The sequence below is a fragment of the Oreochromis aureus genome, linkage group 14, assembly GCF_013358895.1.
Source record: "Oreochromis aureus strain Israel breed Guangdong linkage group 14, ZZ_aureus, whole genome shotgun sequence".
Lineage (NCBI taxonomy): Eukaryota > Metazoa > Chordata > Actinopteri > Cichliformes > Cichlidae > Oreochromis > Oreochromis aureus.
This window is the reverse complement of record NC_052955.1, coordinates 35,923,306-35,945,676: the sequence shown is the minus strand read 5'-3', so window position 1 is coordinate 35,945,676 and position 22,371 is coordinate 35,923,306. Positions and strand designations below refer to the sequence as shown.

The 22,371-nt window shown below is 40.7% G+C and overlaps 1 protein-coding gene across 9 annotated transcripts in view; it reads left to right on the top strand.

The window, feature by feature from the left end:
- Nucleotides 1-21,627, top strand: part of usp2a (ubiquitin specific peptidase 2a) — a 105,834-nt gene extending 84,207 nt beyond the window's left edge. For 5 of the 9 annotated variants that reach the window (XM_039622834.1, XM_039622833.1, XM_039622835.1 and 2 more), the window contains 11 exons: nt 11,747-11,797; nt 14,048-14,171; nt 14,450-14,561; nt 14,653-14,763; nt 15,596-15,660; nt 15,835-15,938; nt 16,223-16,303; nt 17,449-17,527; nt 18,020-18,124; nt 18,519-18,639; nt 20,211-21,627. In XM_039622834.1, coding sequence (XP_039478768.1) covers nt 11,747-11,797; nt 14,048-14,171; nt 14,450-14,561; nt 14,653-14,763; nt 15,596-15,660; nt 15,835-15,938; nt 16,223-16,303; nt 17,449-17,527; nt 18,020-18,124; nt 18,519-18,639; nt 20,211-20,295 — 1,038 coding nt within the window. In that variant the 3' untranslated portion in view covers nt 20,296-21,627. The remainder of the gene's footprint in view (nt 1-11,746; nt 11,798-14,047; nt 14,172-14,449; nt 14,562-14,652; nt 14,764-15,595; nt 15,661-15,834; nt 15,939-16,222; nt 16,304-17,448; nt 17,528-18,019; nt 18,125-18,518; nt 18,640-20,210) is intronic. The other 4 variants (XM_039622837.1, XM_039622841.1, XM_039622839.1 and 1 more) reach the window with 3 other exon arrangements.
- Nucleotides 21,628-22,371: the final 744 nt, after the last annotated feature.

The window sequence follows — 22,371 nt, the reverse complement described above, 5'->3', positions numbered from 1 at the left end:
CTCATTCAACCATTATTATAGTCATCCCACTAGGTGGTGCTCTAACCATTACTGACAAATGGCATAACAAACATTTCCGTGCTCGAGTCTCATCACGCTTATGACCTTTGGGAGAGATTGGACATTGTGTTTTTGAGTGACAGCAGATTACTGCTTTTGGAGAGTGATTGAAACTCCATGTGCCGACACGACCACCCGTTTCCCTGAACGTAAAAGCTTCGCAATTTAACATCACAAAGGTCTTTAGATTCCACACACAGGAGATCGCGTCAATCTGATGAAATCCCTTGGAGGAGTTCGTTAAAGAACGGTGCCTGAAAAGAAGGAAAATGTCGCCAAAATTACACATTAATTGTAAAATGGCTGACTTCCTGTTGGATTTGGGATATTGCTCCAAGAGACTTTTTGTACATCTTGATATCCTCCATAAGCTTACCAGGTTTCAGACTCATAGATTAAACAGAGAGCAGGGGCTGATGTTTTGAAATTTTTAAGGGGCGCTGTGGAGCCATTTTGCGCTATTCAATGAAAATGATCAGATAACACGATAGCGCTCATCACATTGGAGGTGTGGGCCAATTTTCAAGACTTTTGAAACTTTCCAAGCCCCTCAAAAGCCACTTCGTCTTTCATGGTGAACCGCGTTGCCACCATGGTGCGCCGTTCAGTTTAAAGTCACAATTTTCGCACAGAAGCATCATGAAGGACTGATGGTGATATTCACCGCTTTTGAGGTGGCCACGATGAACCTGTGAAAATCAGTACAACAAAATGAAAGAGATGACATTTCCTGTTGCCACTAGGTAGCGCTCTACGTATTCCTGACAATGGGCATATCAATCTGTTCAGGGCGGGTCTGACATCATCCCTGTAAAATCTGGTACTGATCACATTGGATTTCATTGAGTTACACTAATTTGTTTCTTCATGGCGAGACCTCAATGTTCGCCATGCTGCTGGGGTCACACCCTTCAGCGAAAACTCACAGTTTTCTCTGTAACCCAAGACCAACTCCTTAAGGCTTTCCTGGATAAATTTGAGGCTGCAGATGTCACCCATTACAATACTGTACCCCAAAGTGTAAAACATGACATTTCCTGTTCCCACTAGGTGGCGCTGTCCCTGATGTCAAATATGGCAGTTGAAATATGTTCAGGGTGGAGCCTTATCATATGTGTCCACTTTGGTCAAGGTTGGACAATGTATGACAGAACGAGAGGCAATAAGATTTTCATGGCAAGTCATCGAAATTCGCCGTGGCGCCACGGCCTCACCGTATCCCGAAAACTCAAAAGCTCCGCAATTTAACATGGCCCAGGTGTGTAGTTGAGACTGACCAAATATGAAGCTTGTAATGATGAAATTCCAATGAGGAGTTCGCAAAAGTTCGAGGCATGGAAATGGCAAAATTAGAGCCAAAATGTCACGTTCACTTCCAAATGGCGGACTTCCTGTTGGGTTTAGGACATGGCCATAATAGACTTTTTTGTGCGTCTCCGAACGTTAGATATGTGTTCCGAGTTTTATACATGTAGGTCATACCCATCTCGGGGGGTCGCGTTTCTCATTTTTCTAGGTGGCGCTACTGAGCCAATTTTCCCTGGACATGTCTACGGACATTAAAATACGTAAATTTTCACCAGACCTGACGCGTGTGCAAAATTTCATGAGTTTTTGAGCATGTTTAGGCCCTCAAAAGGCCGATTCATTTGCCGAAATAATAATAATAATAATGATAATAATAAGAAACAGAGCAGATACAATAGGGCCTTCGCACTCTCGGTGCTCGGGCCCTAATAATAAACAGAGCAGATACAATAGGGCCTTCGCACTCTCGGTGCTCGGGCCCTAATAATAATAAGAAGAAACGGAGCAGATACAATAGGGCCTTCGCACTCTCAGTGCTCGGGCCCTAATAAACGGAGCAGATACAATAGGGCCTTCGCACTCTCAGTGCTCGGGCCCTAATAATAATAATAATAATAATAATAATAATAATAATAATAATAAAAAACAGAGCACATACAATAGGGCCTTCGCACTCTCGGTGCTCGGGCCCTAATAAACGGAGCAGATACAATAGGGCCTTCGCACTCTCAGTGCTCGGGCCCTAATAACAATAATAACTAGAAAGTGCATTTTCTGAAGAAACTGCAGTGTGAATGCTTGAATCTGAATGTATGCACTGAAATGAATTAATTGCTGAATTTTAAGTTAAGAATGTTGAATGAGATGAAAAATGCAGAAATCTGCACCTGAAAACAAAAGTGCTGAACTGCTAAAAGCTGACAAGCACAGAGAAGAAATTGGAAAATAGCTGAAAATGTTTTAAATGTAAATTAGAAACACCTAAGTAATGAGAAAAGAAAATTTAGAGTCAGAAAACATCCGAATGAATATTAAAAGTTCATATTCTTTGAATCACTGAATGACTAAAATATGATCCCTCCACTTGGATCCACACAGTTTTAAAGGTTTACATCTCTGAGCTTTGAAAGACACGGTGTTGGAAAGAGAAGAACGGTGGCTTCGTTTTGAGGGTAAAATGATGGCTGTAGAGCAAACACTGTGGACACAGCAGCAGTTGAAAGAGAAGTGTTTAAGATGAATGTTGGCAGAGTGAGAGAGAGCTCGTTAGGCAGGCAGGTGTGAGCCTGGTTGCTATAGTGACTGCACCCAATGGCTCCATACACACGCACACAGACATGCACCTCACTTTTGCTGCTTAAAATGAACAGAAAAGTCAGGCCCAAATGAAAAGTATAGGTCGTATTGACAAAATTCTTTCACCGTGAGCGACAGCAATGTCTAGTCTACTGAATTCTCAGTTTTCATGCCTGTAGAGTTTAATATATGGACGTGGTGACAGTGTAAAGACAGCCTGTACTTCTGATTTTCAAACGAACCTTCTGAGCCATTTTAACATTAGTCTATGGAAGAGTTGGAGGGAGGAGGCTGTGCATTGGTGACATTTATGAAAGAACCATAACACCTAGGACAATAGTAAACACGTTGGATGAAAGAGGACAGCGATGGCTACGTTTTGAGGGTAAAATCATACCTGTAGAGCAAACGCCGCGGACACAGCAGCAGTTTTAAAAAAGATTTTAAGATTAATTTTTTTTCTCCTCTCACTCTAGCAGTTGAGCTGTCTCACTCTAGCCCCAACATTCCGTCCCATACACACCCATTATAAACTCTGAAACGGCTGAAAAAACATCATGAAACTTAAACTGGAACTGAAGAAAAAGTATAATAGATATTGAAAAGATAAATACAGGTTGGATAGTTGAATGTCTTGTCTTCGTTTTAAAGTTTGAATGGTGGCTCTATGTCAACGTATGTGGAAGTAGATACAGTTTAAAGAGGAGTAAGTTGAAGGAGAATTTGAAGGGTCTCTCCATTGAAATACATGGGAAAATTTTGTTGAAAAAAGTTGAATAATTTTAAAAATATAAATGTTATAAATGAGAACTAGAAAGCGAAAATTTCAGAAGAAATTTTATGTGTGCCTATGCCGCTGCTAATCACTGTAGTTTGCCATTCATACGGCTACAGAGAGCAAAACTCAGAAGAGCAGCCATTCTCCACCATGAACTATGGTAAAAACAAACACCGCTCACGCTTCACAGATGACAGCTTACAGTTTTGGGTAAAGATGAGGTCATTTTGTACAGCCCCGATTTGCAGACGCTGTGCACACAGGTTCATAAGCAGAAGTCCCTCTGTACCACGGCAGACCCCGACAATGTTTGCACGAACACACTTTGAACCAGTACGTTATGGACCACTTTTCACACATGGTTGGTGTACCCTCCCAGCCAGCTGTAGCTTTTCAACTCACAGCCCGACACACACCCAAAAAACAGCCGAGAGAGCACAGACTACGCCCGAGAGGTGTGATTGCAGATGCCCCTCAGGTGGGTCCACCTCCCCTGCAGCGGCACTGCAGACCACGCCCTGCCACACACATCAAACACGTAAAATAAATATTTATGCACTTTTGCATTCACTTTTTGTTTTTTGTTATTTTTACACAGTGTTCTGAATGATGAACAATGGTCTACAGCCAATCTTGTGTATTATTATACAAACTTTGGTTGTAAGATTCAGATAACTATTTAATAAAAGCTAAATATTTTATACAGGGAGTGCAGAATTATTAGGCAAATGAGTATTTTGTCCACATCATCCCCTTCATGCATGTTGTCTTACTCCAAGCTGTATAGGCTCGAAAGCCTACTACCAATTAAGCATATTAGGTGATGTGCATCTCTGTAATGAGAAGGGTGTGGTCTAATGACATCAACACCCTATATCAGGTGTGCATAATTATTAGGCAACTTCCTTTCCTTTGGCAAAATGGGTCAAAAGAAGGACTTGACAGGCTCAGAAAAGTCAAAAATAGTGAGATATCTTGCAGAGGCATGCAGCAGTCTTAAAATTGCAAAGCTTCTGAAGCGTGATCATCGAACAATCAAGCGTTTCATTCAAAATAGTCAACAGGGTCGCAAGAAGCGTGTGGAAAAACCAAGGCGCAAAATAACTGCCCATGAACTGAGAAAAGTCAAGCGTGCAGCTGCCAAGATGCCACTTGCCACCAGTTTGGCCATATTTCAGAGCTGCAACATCACTGGAGTGCCCAAAAGCACAAGGTGTGCAATACTCAGAGACATGGCCAAGGTAAGAAAGGCTGAAAGACGCGACCACCACTGAACAAGACACACAAGCTGAAACGTCAAGACTGGGCCAAGAAATATCTCAAGACTGATTTTTCTAAGGTTTTATGGACTGATGAAATGAGAGTGAGTCTTGATGGGCCAGATGGATGGGCCCGTGGCTGGATTGGTAAAGGGCAGAGAGCTCCAGTCCCACTCAGACGCCAGCAAGGTGGAGGTGGAGTACTGGTTTGGGCTGGTATCATCAAAGATGAGCTTGTGGGGCCTTTTTCGGGTTGAGGATGGAGTCAAGCTCAACTCCCAGTCCTACTGCCAGTTTCTGGAAGACACCTTCTTCAAGCAGTGGTACAGGAAGAAGTCTGCATCCTTCAAGAAAAACATGATTTTCATGCAGGACAATGCTCCATCACACGCAGTCCAAGTACTCCACAGCGTGGCTGGCAAGAAAGGGTTTAAAAGAAGAAAACTAATGACATGGCCTCCTTGTTCACCTGATCTGAACCCCATTGAGAACCTGTGGTCCATCATCAAATGTGAGATTTACAAGGAGGGAAAACAGTACACCTCTCTGAACAGTGTCTGGGAGGCTGTGGTTGCTGCTGCACGCAATGTTGATGGTGAACAGATCAAAACACTGACAGAATCCATGGATGGCAGGCTTTTGAGTGTCCTTGCAAAGAAAGGTGGCTATATTGGTCGCTGATTTGTTTTTGTTTTGTTTTGAATGTCAGAAATGTATATTTGTGAATGTGGAGATGTTATATTGGTTTCACTGGTAAAATAAATAATTGAAATGGGTATATATTTGTTTTTGTTAAGTTGCCTAATAATTATGCACAGTAATAGTCACCTGCACACACAGATATCCCCTAAAATAGCTAAAACTAAACACAAACTAAAAACTACTTCCGAAAACATTCAGCTTTGATATTAATGTGTTTTTGGGTTCATTGAGAACATGGTTGTTGTTCAATAATAAAATTATTCCTCAAAAATACAACTTGCCTAATAATTCTGCACTCCCTGTATGAGAGTAAGAAAGAAAAGTATATCTTTGTGTCCACCTTTCTCTGTTAATGCCCTACCTGGCCCCTGGCAAAAGCTTTGCTAGAGCCGCCCCTGCACAGTTACCAGCTGTCAGCTAAATAAAAAAAAAGGAGCTTGGTGTTTATTTCTCTCAGAAACAGTTCATAACTTCCCTTCAACTCATTCATGTCACCTAAAAAAAAGGTAAACCTGTTTCTCCATCACCAGTTCAGCTCTGATGATTCAGTAAGGTCATCTCCTGGTTTCGACCAGCCGCTTCTACAGCTGTGGCTCCAGCAAACATCAGCTGATACTAGAAATTAAAATCAAATGAATTCTAACAACAGCTGATCAAGCTTAAACGTGCTGCTGTTGTTTAGCGCGATAAACAAACAAGAGAGAAAAGCCGATCATTGATCAGTTTCATGACTGAAGTTTGAACAGGCGAGAGAATGACAGGGAGGCTGTCATAAAGTTCAACATCAGTAACTTAGCGCGCACACAGCTGTATAGAAACTCCATCGTGCTAGCTACCACGCAGTACGAGTTATTATAACTGATTGTAAAAAGTCAGCACAACGAAAATAAACTACACCTAAACTCGGTTTATATCTGACCCAAATAGAGTGCAGGTCATAACTTCTTACCTGAAATTCAGTTCACCTCACGCTCCGACCGGCAGCCGCCTGCTTCTCCTGCCTTCGGTTTCCTGATCCACGATCTACCACCGTCGATCGGGCGGTCGCCGCCGCCTCGCTCCCCGCATGTTCTTTCTGACACACACCGGTGGATAGCTGCCCTCGGTTGTAGCTCCGCGTCAGCGACTACCAAACAACTCAGTTATTTTTTCCACATCGACCAGCATCTGGACAATCCACCGCCTTTCACTGTTTGTACCGTTACTAAAAAAAAAAACCCTCATCGGCTCATAAAAACGAAAAATAAGTCCAGCTATGACCCTGAGTCAAAAGACAGCCAGCTCGGGTTAGCTAGCTACCTGTCTAGCTCTTTGCAGGCACCGAAAACATCAGAGCTAATATGGGATGTCTTGGTAACACGAGCAGATATTTGAAGTTTACATCTGGCCAATCCACCACCTTTCACTGTTTATACCGTTACTAAAATGAATAAATAAATAAATCATCGGTCCATATAAACGAAAAATAAGTCCAGCTAAAACACATACTGTCGGCGACGACCGGTGCTGACACGAGTTTCACCCGCCTCAATATAAGCCAAGCCTGGGTGCTTTTTCACGAAGGGTCGCTAGCGGTGCTAGCTAACTATGCTAGCGGCGCTAGCTAGCTAGCCGACTATCAGCAACACATAAGAGAACTGCTGCTAAATAAACTACACCTAAACTCGGTTTATATCTGACCCAAATAGAGTGCAGGTCATAACTTCTTACCTGAAATTCAGTTCACCTCACGCTCCTGCCTTCGCTTTCCTGATCCACGATTGACCTCCGCGTTAGCAAACACCGGTCGATCGGCGGTCGCGTGCATGTCCTTTCTGTCATACACGGTGGATAGCTGCCCACTGTTGTAGCTCCGCGTTATAGCACCACCAAACAACTCAGTTATTTTTTCCACATCCAGCTGTAACTCCGATTCTGTGCGAGCATTTGCGAGAGACCGGGAGGTGAAACGACAGAGAGAGTCCCTCGCTATCCATTTGCAGCCAAGTGCGGCAGCTAGCTAGGTAGCCGACTAGCTGTCAGGCAGGACCAACGTCGTCAGAGCACTGTCGCTAAATATGGGATGTCTTGATAAAACAAGCAGATATTTGAAGTTTACACACCTACATTCTCGCCTGAAAATATCTTAAAAGTTTATTTTGTGACCTAGAAACACGAATAAAAGACATATAAAAAGCGAAGTGTTGGCCGCCATTGTTCACTCTGTAGAGGCGTGCTATGAATTGTGGGATATGGAGTTTTCAACACAAGGATAAATCTTTTCGGCTGTACTACTCCCGGTATACCACTAGAGAGAGCCAAGACACCACAAATGAAGTCTGTTTATTTGGCGCCAAAAGATGAATTGGCCTAAATTTGTACTAAAATATTAATATTTAAAAACTATAAAAGTCATAAACACCAAAAGTCACAACATAATAGTCCAGCTCCAGCCGCACAAAATGATCTAACATATGTAATCCTAATGTCAAAACTGTTTGGCAGAGGAGCGCGGAAAATTTTCACTAAAATATTAATATTTAAAAACTATAAAATTCATAAACACCAAAAGTCATAGCACACCATTCCAGATCCGGCCGCACAAAATGAGGTAACATATATGAAGCTTGTCTCAAAACTGCGGGGCGTGATACGTGCCGAAATTTAGGCGGAAGATGGAGAATAATAATAATAATAATAAGAATAATAAATCCGACGAATAGTAATATGTGTGCCTCTTGGCATAGGCACACATAAAAATACAAGCAGTCATGTCCAAAAGAAGAGGAATCTAACGGTGTTTGAATGGTTTTTCTAAGTTGAACGGTTTTGAAGGAGATAGACGGCAAAAAACGTACGGAATAAAATAGAATAAAGATTCGAAGAACAATACTGTGAATGCTTTTACAAGCATTCACACTAATAAAGATTACAACAACAATACTGTGAATGCTTTTACAAGCATTCACACTAATAAAGATTAGAAGAACAATACTGTGAATGCTTTTCAAGCATTCACACTAATAATAATAAAACCAACAAGGGGCAGTCTTTAATGGTAAAAGCAAGTTTGAATTGGAAAACAAGATTACGTCAACACATATTTGTTAAAAAATCCTAATTTATGTCTCTAAAATTTAGACTGAAGTGTAGACTAAAGATGAGATGTCTAGAACGCTACGCCTTTGGCTGAAATAACAAGATTAACTGAATAAACATTACTCATGTGAGAGTAATTTAACTGATAAAATTAGGATAAAAAATAAATAATAAATAAAATTTATTTTTAAAAAAACAAAACAAAAAACTGTAATTCATAAAAACTCATTGATAGAAAAATCCTCATTCATACCTCTGGGATGCAGACTCTTAAAACGGAATATCCAAAATGCTTCTCTTTTTTTCTGGATAAAATTTATATTGCCGCCTCTTTGGTTTAGTTTAATGGCTTCAATGCCTAGGAAAAATAATGGTGAATTTGGATGTTTAACATTGAAGTGTCTTGCAACAGGGCTGGTTAAATCATTCCTCTTGATCGAACTTCTGTGTTCATTAATTCGATCTTTAAGGGGGCGGGATGTTTCTCCTATATATATTTTATTGCATGCGCACTGTGTCATGTAGATTACATTTTTAGTTCTGCATGTGATAAAGCCCTTTATGGCAATGGTTTTGTCACCTATAGGGTCTTTGAATGATTTAACATTTTTGGTGTATTGACAATTAATGCATGCCCCACACTTGAAATTACCATGTAGGTTATGGGTTATCAGGGTTTTATCTGGAGTAATAGGGTCCTGGCAAGCTCTAACAAGTCTATCTTTAATATTCCTTCCTCTCCTGTAGGTTATCATTGGTGGTTCTTTAAAGGTACCTAATAAGTTTGGGTCATTCTGAAGGATATGCCAATGTTTTAGAATTATTTCTTTAATTGTTCTGGTTTTTGGCGTAAAGGTTGTGCAGAAGATAAGGTTAGGTATATAAATTTTAAAAATGAGCCGAACAAAACAGTGAGCTCAGGTGACTGATGTCAGTCTGCCGACTCGCTCAGTGCCTAAAAACACAAGTTTACCCACACGTTTTTAGTGAGTGTGTTTTCACAGTGACTATAAACACGATTAGTACAGCAGCACTCTGGTTGATGGAGCATTATGCACAGTGAATTCAGTCCTCCATGTCTTTGTAAAAATGCTTCTGCCTCTTAGCCAAGGGCACCAGTGCATTCCTTATCCACCCCCGTCTTCTTTGTTAGTTCTTCCTCTGGTTACACTATTATATAACCAGTAATCTTATGTAATGAAATTGAACTGCAGCGAGTGATGACATAAGTTCTTTAAAGCATTTCAGACCATTTTAAGATTCTGAAAACATGATAATATGCCGTGCCATCTGCTGCTTAAATGTGTCTGTTTCATAGTTTCCTGCCTAAAGAACAGTGAAAGTTACAGTATGATTTAAACTCGGCGAGGTACAGTGACTTTGCTGTTGTTGATCAGATCTCAGCCATCTGGGAGTGATTACCCAGAGAGGAAGTGGCTGTGAAATCACAAAAACAAGCTTCTGCCTACAGATAATGCTCACCAGGAAATGCCTCCTACATGGCATTCTTAGAGTGACACAGCGCAAGGTCAGATCTTTGTCACATGTCTCAGAGAGTCTCTAGATTCATGAGGATATTATTAAAGTACAAATTCAGCCTCAAACACATCAGCACTGTTGGCGGTCGCAAAGTAGCTCACAATCCCGGCTTATTCAGTAGAAAGACTGCCAGATTAATGGATACATATTCAGTTATGTAAGGATTTTCACCCATTGGATTCAGTTAAAAAAATAATCACATTCTGTGGGTGTGCATGTGTGTGTGGTTCCTCATTGATTGATTTTTTTTTTTTACATTTACTAATAAATCTAAATGCCATTTTAACTAATCTAAAAGCAAGAAAACTATTGGAAACAGTCAGCATTGAGCACAGTGTAACAGATGGTATTAAATCTTATCTGTTCAAACTTTAAAGTTCCATGTTCCATGTTAATTGCATTCTTACATTATATTTAAAAATTGCTGAAATGTTTCAAAAATCTACCATGCATAATAGTGCATCCACAAGATGTCAGATTAGCAGGGCTTCAGTCCTTCTGTCCTTAAAGGTTAAAATACACACACACACACACACACCTGTCCAGCATTTGGTTACACATTAGTTAAGACATTGCATGACTAGACCACACAGGTTCTGGAGAGAGTGCACCTGGATTATTGCTGTTGTTGGCCTTTGTCTGCTACTCGCGGCTAAAAATCTTTAGCAAAATCAGCTAGCTGAGAGAAGCTGAAGATAAGTTGCTGACTCAAGATTGCATAAATAAACAATTCCAGCAATTAGAGAAGTTTTCAAAGAAAGTGTCTTGATGCATGCTCAGACGATACCCATTGAAAATGCTACATCCAGATGAACAGAATAAACCTTTTGGGCTTTACTTACCTGGTTTTATTTTCAAAATTCTGATACTCTATAATGTATTGCTAAATGCCTATACATAAATGGTAACTTTTAGTTTGAAACTCTTACAGTTACAGCATGTGATGATGGTGTCTAGTGGAAAAAGGACACACCAAAGGATCCTGGCAATTTCCTGTAATGGATCGTTGGACTATTTTAAAAATCTAACATTTCACAACCACCAACCAGTGGAGGCTTTTATTTTTGAGAATTTAACATGTTTTAAATAATATTGGTATTCCAAGAAGGAACCGGACACTTTGGTTATGAAAATTTAACATAAGTGATCCTGAAAACATCCGGTGTATAACTGTGGGCTTTTATTTTTAAAGTCTGACACACACTAAGACTTTCCTGTTAGTCACTATTAAGGCCTTTGCACTGTAAACTGTTCCATTCCATTCTAACCCAGTGCAGACAAAGCTCCACACTAAGCTAGAAGGACTTTGATTGATTTGGTTGAGTAGCGTCATTTCTGAAAACAGCTGGCTGTGACCAATAGTTAACTGGTGTTGTACTTTAATACACTACAAATTATTAATTTAACTGACTAGTATTTCTTATGCAGCATGGACAGTGACACGAGAGATAATGTTGATGCTGGGAATGGGAATCTTCTGTTTGGAGATTCCTGAAAGCTAAACACTGCCAGAAAAAGCTGAACGCTTCAGTTCATTCATTCAAACCACTACATGGAGTGCTCTTCAAGTGTTGTTGCTTCAGGAATAAAATGAAACATTTTAGCACTGTCACTGTCAGTGGTGGTTGGGAGACACCAGCCCTCACTGGTATGATCAAAATACTGTACATAGGATCTGAAAATGGTGTCTTTTTTTAATTTGATATTTATTTATTCATATTTTCAGAATTCAAAGAGCGCCCAAGGCCTGGTGGGACTGAAGAATTTAGGAAACACTGTAAGTACAGCAGCCACGTGCTATACCTCTAATTACATCTGTTGTGAGCCAAACATCTTGAGTGGTGTTCCTCTTTTTCTTAACTGATTTGCAATAGCTTTCCAAAAATCCAGTGAGTGTCACTGTGAGCACAGTGTGTTGCGATCTGTTCGGTCTGCCAGGCAACAAGCATGAGGACGACTCCTAAAATAAACTGTGCGCTGTGTTGTGTGCTTGTATACAGTAACCTAATCAAAGAGCTCTGAACTATGGACCAGAGAGATCTCATTCCCTCCCTCTCTGACTGGTTTGTTCTTACCAAGCTGCACATGTGTCACATGGGTATGTGACATGAGACAGTGCTGTGATACTTCTTTGTACCCAGGAGTTACACTGCTGCTTCTCTCACTTTGATTCATCAAGCCTTTAAACATTCATCAAATGACTTCACATTTACAGTGAAAAATCCCTGTCTTACATAATCTGTAGATTTAGCTTTTATTACATGACTGTACACCACCTTTTTTCATAATGATGTGAACAGAGTTCTGGCGAAAACACTTGATTGCCTTTGTTTTATGAACTTGATGATGCTCAAGTCTGAGGAGTAAATCTGAGTTGCTTGGCTTTTCAATAAGACTTGGAACAGTTGTAAAAACAAGCATTTGTAATTACAGGGAGGTTAGCAGATACCCAGCTTTAATGTGCTCACCCAAGGAATTAGTGCACACATCACAAGTCCCAACTTTTTATTCTTACTTTGAGCACACAGAAATCAAACAAGACAGCATATTCTTCAGTGAGCTTTGAGTGCCTATATGGAGATGTTGTTATCTTTATACATGCTAGCTGTTTTTTCATCTAACTCTAGGCAAATAAGCACATCACTCAAAATGTTGAAGTATTCGTTCAAGCTGTTAAGCTGTTTTGTCATCTTTTAACACTGCAAATTGCGCTCAGAAATATATTTTTGTAACATATTGGAACAACATTAGCAATCATTGTTAGACATGATGCAGGGTCCCTGCACATCCTCAGAAAGGCCTAGAATGTCTTAAGTGTGAATTATCTTTTATTAAAACACCTTTAAAAGTCTTCAGCCGTCTTAAGTTCAGATTGCCCAAGACCATTTCTTGTGTGTCATTCCCCCATGCTCCCTCTCTGCTTTCTTGTCTGTCCTGTATCTTATATACTAAAGGGTAAATGGCAAAAATAAATCTTTAGAAGAAGGGCAGCTCTCCTGTTGGTTTGCGGTCATGGGATGCTGCGGGTTTAACCCAAAGACTTTGTATGAAAGTTGGCCTTAGCCTCCAAAATATTCACCCCCTGATCTGTCACAGCTAAATCCATTTCCTGTGCCATTTTCAATGCTGCAGAAATCAATGCTGCTGGACATTGTTACATTATAGTCTATGGGGATTGACTTACAGTTGAGACCAGCATCTGTTGACCAATAAAACAACTGCAACTCTTAGCATGTGTCCACATTGGCTTAATTTTCAGCCATTTAGTAAACAAGAAGGTGCTGCTTGATATAATAGCAAAGTTGAGTCCTGATGATTAAAGCTTGCAGATGTTTCTGGAACAAGCAGCATTGCCTGTCAAAGGTAGATAAAGGATTTTTGAAACTAGTGCTAATATTTGGTGATTTTAAAATGCCATATTCCAATATATATGGCAGTATTTCTTTTCCATTTAGACATGGCAAAAGGATTTCCCTAAATTTGTTATGTGTAGTTATTTATTTACTCATGTACATTCTGCCCGACTGTGGTCAGATCAGCTGTTTGGTGTGAGTGTGGCGTTCCAAACACATGTTGCCAACAGGGAAGTTGCAGAGTGCCCTGTGGTAGACTAACAGTCCAAAGTCAACACTCATAACATGGTTGAAGAGTGTTTCTCCCATCTGTTTTATTTTTTGGCCATTATAAATGTTGATACTATTAGTAGCATATAGCTGGTTTCAGCCAATAATATCAGATAAATTGGTCGGGCTTTCAGGAGTTTGACATTTGGGTGAACAAGGTGGTTGTTTGTTTATATTAACAAATACATTTAGACAGTTTTTCTGTATTAATTTGACCTTATTGCTTATTTTGAACTGACATCAGTGTGTTTGTTGCTTTTGATGTCCATGTCAAGTTTGGTCTTAAATCTTATTAATTATGACTTGAATAGTAATACGCTTAACAGTATTAATTAAGTAAAAGCATAAACTGATTTGATTGTAGCATCTGGAATCAAACCGTTTTCTCTGCTTTGTCCTGGCAGTGTTTCATGAACAGTATCCTGCAGTGTCTCAGCAACACACAAAGCCTGCGAGACTACTGCCTGCACAACTCCCACCGCAGAGACCTTAACAACAACAGCCGCACTAACACAGCCCTCATGGAAGGTGAGAGATATGTCACGCAGGCCCCTTAGAGTCCAAAACAAACTCTCCTCACAGCGGTCCACCAGCAGCACACTCATTCCCCCCTTACCCTCCGCATCTCTGTAAGATTTGCACATTTGACCTGTAAGGATGTTAGAAGATGTAAAAACAAGAGTGTTTTTCTTGGTCTTTTAAGGGTTTGCATGAAAAAGAGTGCTACCTTTGTTTCATTCCACTGTGACACAAGCATTTTACGTCCCAGCATGTGTGAATAACCTTAGCTGCTGCTGTGTTGGTAGAATTTGCCAAGCTGATACAGACCATGTGGACATCATCCAGCAGTGAGGCTGTCAGCCCGTCTGAATTCAAAACACAGATCCAGAGATATGCTCCCAGATTTGTGGGATACAAGTAAGCGTTGTAATCATTTTCTTTTTTGTTTTCTGTTTTTTTGTGACCTCTGGTTGATTTTCGTAGTCCTAACTGTTTTGGTGTATCACAGCCAACAGGATGCTCAGGAGTTCCTGCGCTTCCTCCTGGACGGCCTGCACAACGAGGTCAACAGGGTCACTGTGAGGCCGAGAGGCACTGTGGAGGACTTCGACCACCTGCCGTGAGTAATCAGACCGACACACGTGCGTGTGTACCTGCACTGACTCACACTAACACTGTTTTGAAAAGTGGACTTTGTTAGCTGGAGATGAGGATGTGTTTGAAAGTTTCACAGATGAACAGTACAATTGTTTGTTGTATTTTATTAGCGTTTTTACTCATACATAACCACCCTGAATCACATTACCTTAATAATTCAAAAACATCAGGACCAAATCTCTGAATAGGTTATGTGCAGCGTACAGTATGAAAACAAGCCCCAAACCAAGACAGCACTAATCATTGAGGCCTCATCATTAAGCTTTAATTCAAGGCCATGTGCAATAGTTTCACCTCCCATACTGATTTGTTTCCTCTCTGGGGGCCACAAGCACTTAATGCTCCAGTTATTCATTGATATAATTATCAGTTATCTAACCACGGTTTGTTTAAGGGTCAGAGTTAATTCCAGCAACTCCCAGTATTGTCCTAAAAACACATCCTCTTTGCCGCACTGTTAAGAACTGTAGGAAAATATCTGCACACAGCATGAAAAAGTGTTTCACAGGAGGAAGTGTTTCTGTAAAGCATCTTTTTAATCCCCTAAAATGGTCCTTGGACACCTTGGTAGTTAGGATAAATTAGGCCAGGTTCTCTTGTTGCTTTTTGTTATTTTTGAAACCCTTTTACAGTGTCACAACAGCACGGTATGATTTCCCCCATCTTAGCCATCTCCCTAACTCAGCTGCCTGCTGGGGGCTCAGTCACTACATATGTACATGTGTGACTGTATAAGCCTTACACTTCATGTAAGGTTTAAACTTTCTAACTTCTAACTCATACTCCCCCCTCAGAGATGAGGAGAAAGGCAAGAAGATGTGGAGTAAATACCTGGAGCGAGAGGACAGTAAGATAGTAGGTGAGTAAATGGGCTGCAGCTCAGTTTTATTTGTCATTAATGTTTAAATGGGACACGTGAAAATTCACCTTCCACAAACAAGACATAAACAGAACGTGGTTAAATGGAAATGAAAAGGAAGATAAACTTTCTCATCTATTTCTTTGATGTACTCTTCGATCTGTGCTTCTCCAGACCTGTTTGTGGGGCAGCTGAAGAGCTCTTTGACCTGCAGCCACTGTGGTTTCTGCTCCACTGTCTTCGACCCCTTCTGGGATCTCTCTCTGCCTATCGCCAAGGTTAGAGCACAGACTCACAGGTCCAGACAGGTGTCTGTTTGTCCTTCTTACATAACGCGTACCAGAAGGGCAGCAGACACAAATGTCAGCACAATCAGTGTATGAGTGGGGTTGTGTGTGTGTGTGTGTTTTATGATGATTTGCACTAAATATTGAAATCTCTTCCGTCAACACTTCCTCTTTCCACAGCTCCTAATATGAGCTACTTCATTTCTTTCTTGTCTCTATTTGTTTTTGCTTTGTGTGTGTGAATGTAATGTGAATGCATCTGTGTTTGTGCTCAGAAGGGCTATGGTGAGGTGAGTCTGATGGACTGCATGCGACTCTTCACCAAAGAAGACGTCCTTGATGGGGATGAAAAGCCGGTAGGTGTTCATTGCTTGCACTGACAAAAATAACTTGTGGTAATCACCACTTTGACGTCATACTTTTCCTATCCAGTGTTGAGTTAGCACAGCTAACACAGAACATGAGATTTGTGTTGTATTTGTGCGTATTTGTGGTTATAAGAGTTGATATTGTTTACTTTATAATTAAGCTAATTTCAGCCCCTTTTTTGTTCTTAGACGATGACAGAATTGCATGATTCACAGTTCAAAATAATCTCTATTAACATATACAGGGCTTGTTGCTGCCCTTCACTCAGTTGAGTTGATCCTCTGTCTGAAACAAGCTGCTTTAGTTCCTGTCCTTTTAAGGCCACCCTTTCACTTCTATATTATTGGCTGCCCCTCACCTGGCTTTCACAAAAAGAAGCTATTAAAAGAAGCCATAAGACTTCCTCCTGAACTTGCAATTGTAGGATTTCCAAAAACAAACTGCAAACCTAGTATTCAATTCAATTTTATTTTTACAGTGCCAAATCACAACAACAGTTGCCTCAAGGTACTTTATATTGTAAGGTAGACCATACAATATATATACAAGTAAAAAACACAATTCTTAAAACAAATTCATACTTTGATGCACAAAGTGCACAAAAATATGTTTACATCTGAATAAAGATGCTGTCATAAATGACAGTAGAACTGTTTTTACAAATGTAAATGTGTTGTTGGTCATGTTTAATGTGAGCATCCAGCAGTCTGACAGGACAAATATAAAAATAATAATTTGAAGAGTTTCTGAAGAAACTCTTCAAATTCATGTAATTAGAGGAGTTACACCGCCCTACAAAGGCAGAGCAAAGTAACTGCAGAGGCAGCAAAGTTAGGAAAACTGGTTTGGAATTTTCTTGTTCAACAACAAACTGTAAAACACTTATAAAGTAATTCAATTTAAAGGCTTTCTTTCCCAGAAAATCCTTCCCACAGAACTTACACAGCATCTAAAAGGGAAACTATCTGTAAACTGCAGTTTGTTTTATGCTCAGTACAAATGTAAGCTGCACATAGATGGTCAGAGATAGTTTAGACTGAGTGAGTAACTTGTGCTTTTTATCTTGTGTGGTGGTTCCTCTACGATTCCTGTTCTTAAACACTGACTGATCTTATTCTGTTTCTTCTCACAGACGTGCTACAGATGTAAAGCCAGGAGGAGATGCACTAAAAAGTTCACAATACAGAAATTCCCCAAGATTTTAGTGCTGCGTATCCTTTGCTTTGGACAACAGAGTGTGACACTACTGTGTTCTATTAAACACCTGCTGTGATGCTGTACTGAGGCATGTGGGGTAGCTGAATGCTTTATTGAGATTTTATGACTTACTGCTTTGTATTCTGTTCTACTGAATTGCAAAAAGTGTTTTTCTAGTAATTAGCTGACTGCAGTAAGAGCTTCTGACATAGCTGCAATAGAAAAGTGCTGTGAACAGTTAGCAGCAGACAGCCCTGCCATGCAGGCAGGAAGCTGTCATGTGTATAAGCCCAACAGTATAATTAAGTGAGTGAGTGCTGACGGCGCACATGATCAGATGTTTTAGCGAGCTGCTAATTGGCTGTTATGAATTTGTCAAGTCACTGAGGTAATGGATGTGTTATTCGGTGGAGTGAAGGCGTTCCGAGTAGTCATGTTGAATGTTGGCTTGATGTACAGTTTGCTGTATGCAGAGCAGCTGTTCCTTGACTCCCTTTCCTCTAAAGACCTTAAGCGCTTCTCTGAGGCACGAAGAACCAGCAAACTGTCCACATTTGTTAACTTCCCCATGAAGGATCTTGACCTGCGGGAGTTTGCCTCTGAAAACAGCAGTAAGTAATGAACTTGTACTCGCCACGAGCGGACTGTCACAGAACGCTATGTTCACACTAAATGTAGAACTTTTCTCTTTGGCTCACAGTGAAGTTTATTCAGTGTTTAGGTGTGAGCTAGTGGAGATATCTGCCTTTGTGCTGTGAGGCAGCAGTTCAAGCCACTGCCCCAGATCTACAACATTAAAAAAATAGTTTCTACATGAAACTATTCTCCATTCAGATTTTTTTTTCTAGTTACATTATACTTTAATGGAGTATAATGGAACTAGATGGCCCCGTATTAAAGTCATGGCCCATTGTGGTGAGCAATCACTACAGGCTAGTGAGACAATATGTAGATTTGATTTTAGGGTGAACTGTCCCTTTAAACATGTGTTTTGTCGCCTTGCAGTAAATGCAGTGTACAACCTGTACGCAGTGTCCAACCACTCAGGCACCACTATGGGCGGCCACTACACAGCCTACTGTCGCAATCCCAGCTCGGGAGAATGGTACACGTTCAATGACTCCAGGTAGATTTGCCACAAATCACACACACACACTCTTAGTGTTACTATGACAGTTCACTGTTCGTGTAGAAGATCATAGGAGCTGTGTGAAGAAGTCAGCTCGTTGATAATGATAATTTTACAGGCTGTTATTGCTCTCACAAGCACACAAACACCCCCTGCTTAAGATAACAGAGTTGAGGAGTAATAGTAAGAGTTGCGGGTGCTATCTGCTTTGCTCAGCATCCCGTTCGTCACTCCAGGCTGTTTCCTGCTGCGCTGCACTCATTCATAACCTTCCACGCTGCCTCTTACTCAACACTGTCGTTAGGTCTGATGCTGGTTCTCCATCACTCTTTGGGGGTTGTACCCTGATGACTACACATAACTCACGCTGTTCTGTGTGTGTGTTTGGGAGTGTACAGCATGCACGCTGGCACTGAAACCATTTGATAGCTTCATGAAAGATAAATGAATTGATGATGATTCTGAAAGTTACTCCAGTATGGAAACAAAGCAAATTAGATTAACTAAGTGAATTTGTTTCCTTTACCTCCTCATACACCAGCATGCATACAGTATATACACATATGCATTACTGCAAAGTAAGATTAACCCTGTGAAGCCACCATCCATAAAGAGGCAGTGAATCGTTAGTGTCGTTTGCTTTTCTACCTGTGTGTGTCTGCTTTGTTCTGACATTACATCTGAAACTGAGCTGTACACGTTGGAGCTGATAAATCTTGAACAACAGTAACTTTTACTGAAACAGAAGACAGAGCTGACTGAGTGCACACACATGATTTCAAGCTCAGAAAACAAGAACGCTCATAGATTTCGACACTGTTCCACATTGCTGCATCAGCATAATGAGCAAGCTAGAAACAATTACAACTGTGTTACATTTAACAGTACTGTATTCTACACTCACACAACTAAACAGATGTTTAAGGGAAGGCGTATGTCAGGCTGCAGCGTTGATTTAATGCTCTCCTATAAATCAAGCATCAAAGTCGTGCCTGGAAGGCATACATCATTTGTTACACATCCTCCTGGCATCAGCACTAGCCAACAGAATTAATCCATTTGGAAACCATGTTAGCACGTGGTCTCCCTCAGACTTCACATCTCATCTCAAAATCACCAAATTCAGACATTCTGCTTTTAATACGGTGCTCACACACAAATGAGGCTCAGGTGGAGCTTCCAGCTAACTCAGTAATTACATTCAAAGTCTGGGTTGGATGTTTTAGCCAGCAGTGTGTGACTGAAGTAGCAACTATAGTGCCTGACAGCTTCATTTTCCCTTCGTGCACTAACTTTCAGTTTGACTTTTTATCTCATTTATCATGTTGTAACTTCTATTAGAGTAAGATAGAAGTTACACTCTATGGCATCCTACTGAATACTAATTGCTCAAACAGACTGCGATTATAGTTAATATCTGTAAAGACACGCTAACTCACTCAGAGGATGATGAGATAATCTTTGCTTGAATAAAATATATAAATGATACGTTATAATCAAGTGTTCAATGGCTCAATTTTATTTTATTTATATACTTTATATACTCTCCTCTCTTGCTTTCCTTTCAGAGTAACGCCAATGTCCTCCAGCCAAGTGCGCAGCAGCGACGCCTACGTCTTGTTCTACGAGCTGGCTTGCTCCTCGCGGATGTGAAGCGTCGTAGAGGAGGGCAGGCCACAGCACCACTCTGACTCACAGACAGACACTGGACGGATGGACATGCAACACATGAGAGTGCTGTTGGAGCCTGGCCTGTTTGGAAATTTTAAGTGGACATACATTACATGGCTCACACAAACACACACACACACATCACTCCGCAGAGATTGCTGGATGGGGGGACAGGCTGGAAACCACTGGCTTTTTTAATTCTGCTCTCCGTTTGTACTCCCACATGTTGCTGGTTGTGGGTGGATGTGCGTTTACTCTGTGTATGTGTGCGTGTGTGTGTGAGTTTGACAGAGGGCAATAATCCCATCTGATTGAACCAACCAGGTGACTCAGTCTCCATCTCAGAAGCCCCTCTCTATGCACTGCAAACTGAACTCTGGTCCTGACCACGCCTTTCCTTCTTCTTCGTCTTCTCTTTGTGATCTTCTTGTTTGCCTCAAACCATTAAAACTGAGACGACGCAGTTTATTTAATTTTTTTTCTTGCTTTCTTTCATCACGTTTTTCTGCTTTGAATTCATGTTGGTGAGGGGGGGTTATTGATGGTTTTTGGGGCGGGGTGGGGGTTAGCAGAGGCCCCTAGCATCGTTACCATCCTGGACTGTGGATGTACTGTGTTTAGAGCGTGACTGTAACTGGACTGGTCATGGTTACGGGAAGCTTGCAGCCCAGCGGCCTGCTTGGTTTACCCTCCCACAACCCTGCAGCACTCCCAGGTCTCTGTTAGCATCTCCTTCACTCTCCTGTTTTTCTTTTGTCCTCTAAAAGTGGTTGGGAGGGTCGGTGGCACTGTGAGTGTGAAATGTTACAGAGAAGAAGTCTGCCTCTTACTCGTGTTTTATTTCATTTGTTTCTCCCACGTGTGGCTGCTACTGATGTTTTAAAAGTGCTGTGAACGGATGAGTGCACGGTCCGCTAAGGATCGGCTACAGATTAATAATACAGACGATAATGGTAATAATCAACATTGTCAGTATGGGGTCTTTTCTTCCTCTCTTGTTTCATGCCATTGAACAACATGGAAAGAATGTTTTAAAAACACTATATCTGTTTATTTTTATATCCTGATGCAATATAGAGAATGTACTATTCAATGGTGCTGAAAATGACCCGTAACTGTTTTCAGTTGGTTTATTTACCAGGTTTCAAGAGAGAAAAAAAAGTCATTATTTATGCTTACAGTTGATAATGTGATGAGTCACACTTTTTAACGATGGCAATCAAACACATGACTATATATATATATATATATATATATATATATATGTGTATATTCATATATGTATGAATAAAAGTGAGCGCAACAGTGCTTTTACTTTGTGTCTTTGTCTTTTTTTGGTCTCTGCTAGAGAGTCTGCAGCTGCCTGACACTGGTCTGATAGTTAAGACAGAGATAGCTACCATAAAGTTTGTTGTTCCCAAAGAGAACATTTGTTCTAGTCACTACCAGTACGGCCATTATAACCAGCACATTAAGCAGGTAAAATAAGTTTGCTAAGTAAATACATTTCTAAAGGTGCTACTGACATGAAATTCTCACCAGATGTTGGTAACAACCCATCCAATCCACACATGCAAAGAAAACAAACCGTAGATGTCCATAAATTATGTGTAATAATGAGAAATGGGAACAGGGAAAAAGTATTGAACACGGGGAAGTGCAGAAAGTCATGACAGCTGCTGAAATCTATCAGTAATTAGAAAGCAAACCCTGCCACTTGGTGGAAATTGATATCAGCTAGTTCAGTCCCAGCTGATGCATTACAAAACAGTGTCATACAAGCAACATCTCATGATGGGTAAAACCAGTGAGCTCCCTCAAGACCTTCACAACATTATTCTTGCAAAACATACAGATGGCATTGGTTCCAGAAGGATTTCTAAACTACTGAAGGTTCCAGTAAGCAGTGTGCTTCCCACGCCAGATTTCAGACAGAGGAGTGAAAATGATCAGAATCAGAAATCCTGGAACCTTCAGGATTTGAAGAGAGAATCACATTTAGAAATGCATGTGACTGGTTTCTCCATACAGTAGGCGTCTTGAAGCTGGCATCACCAA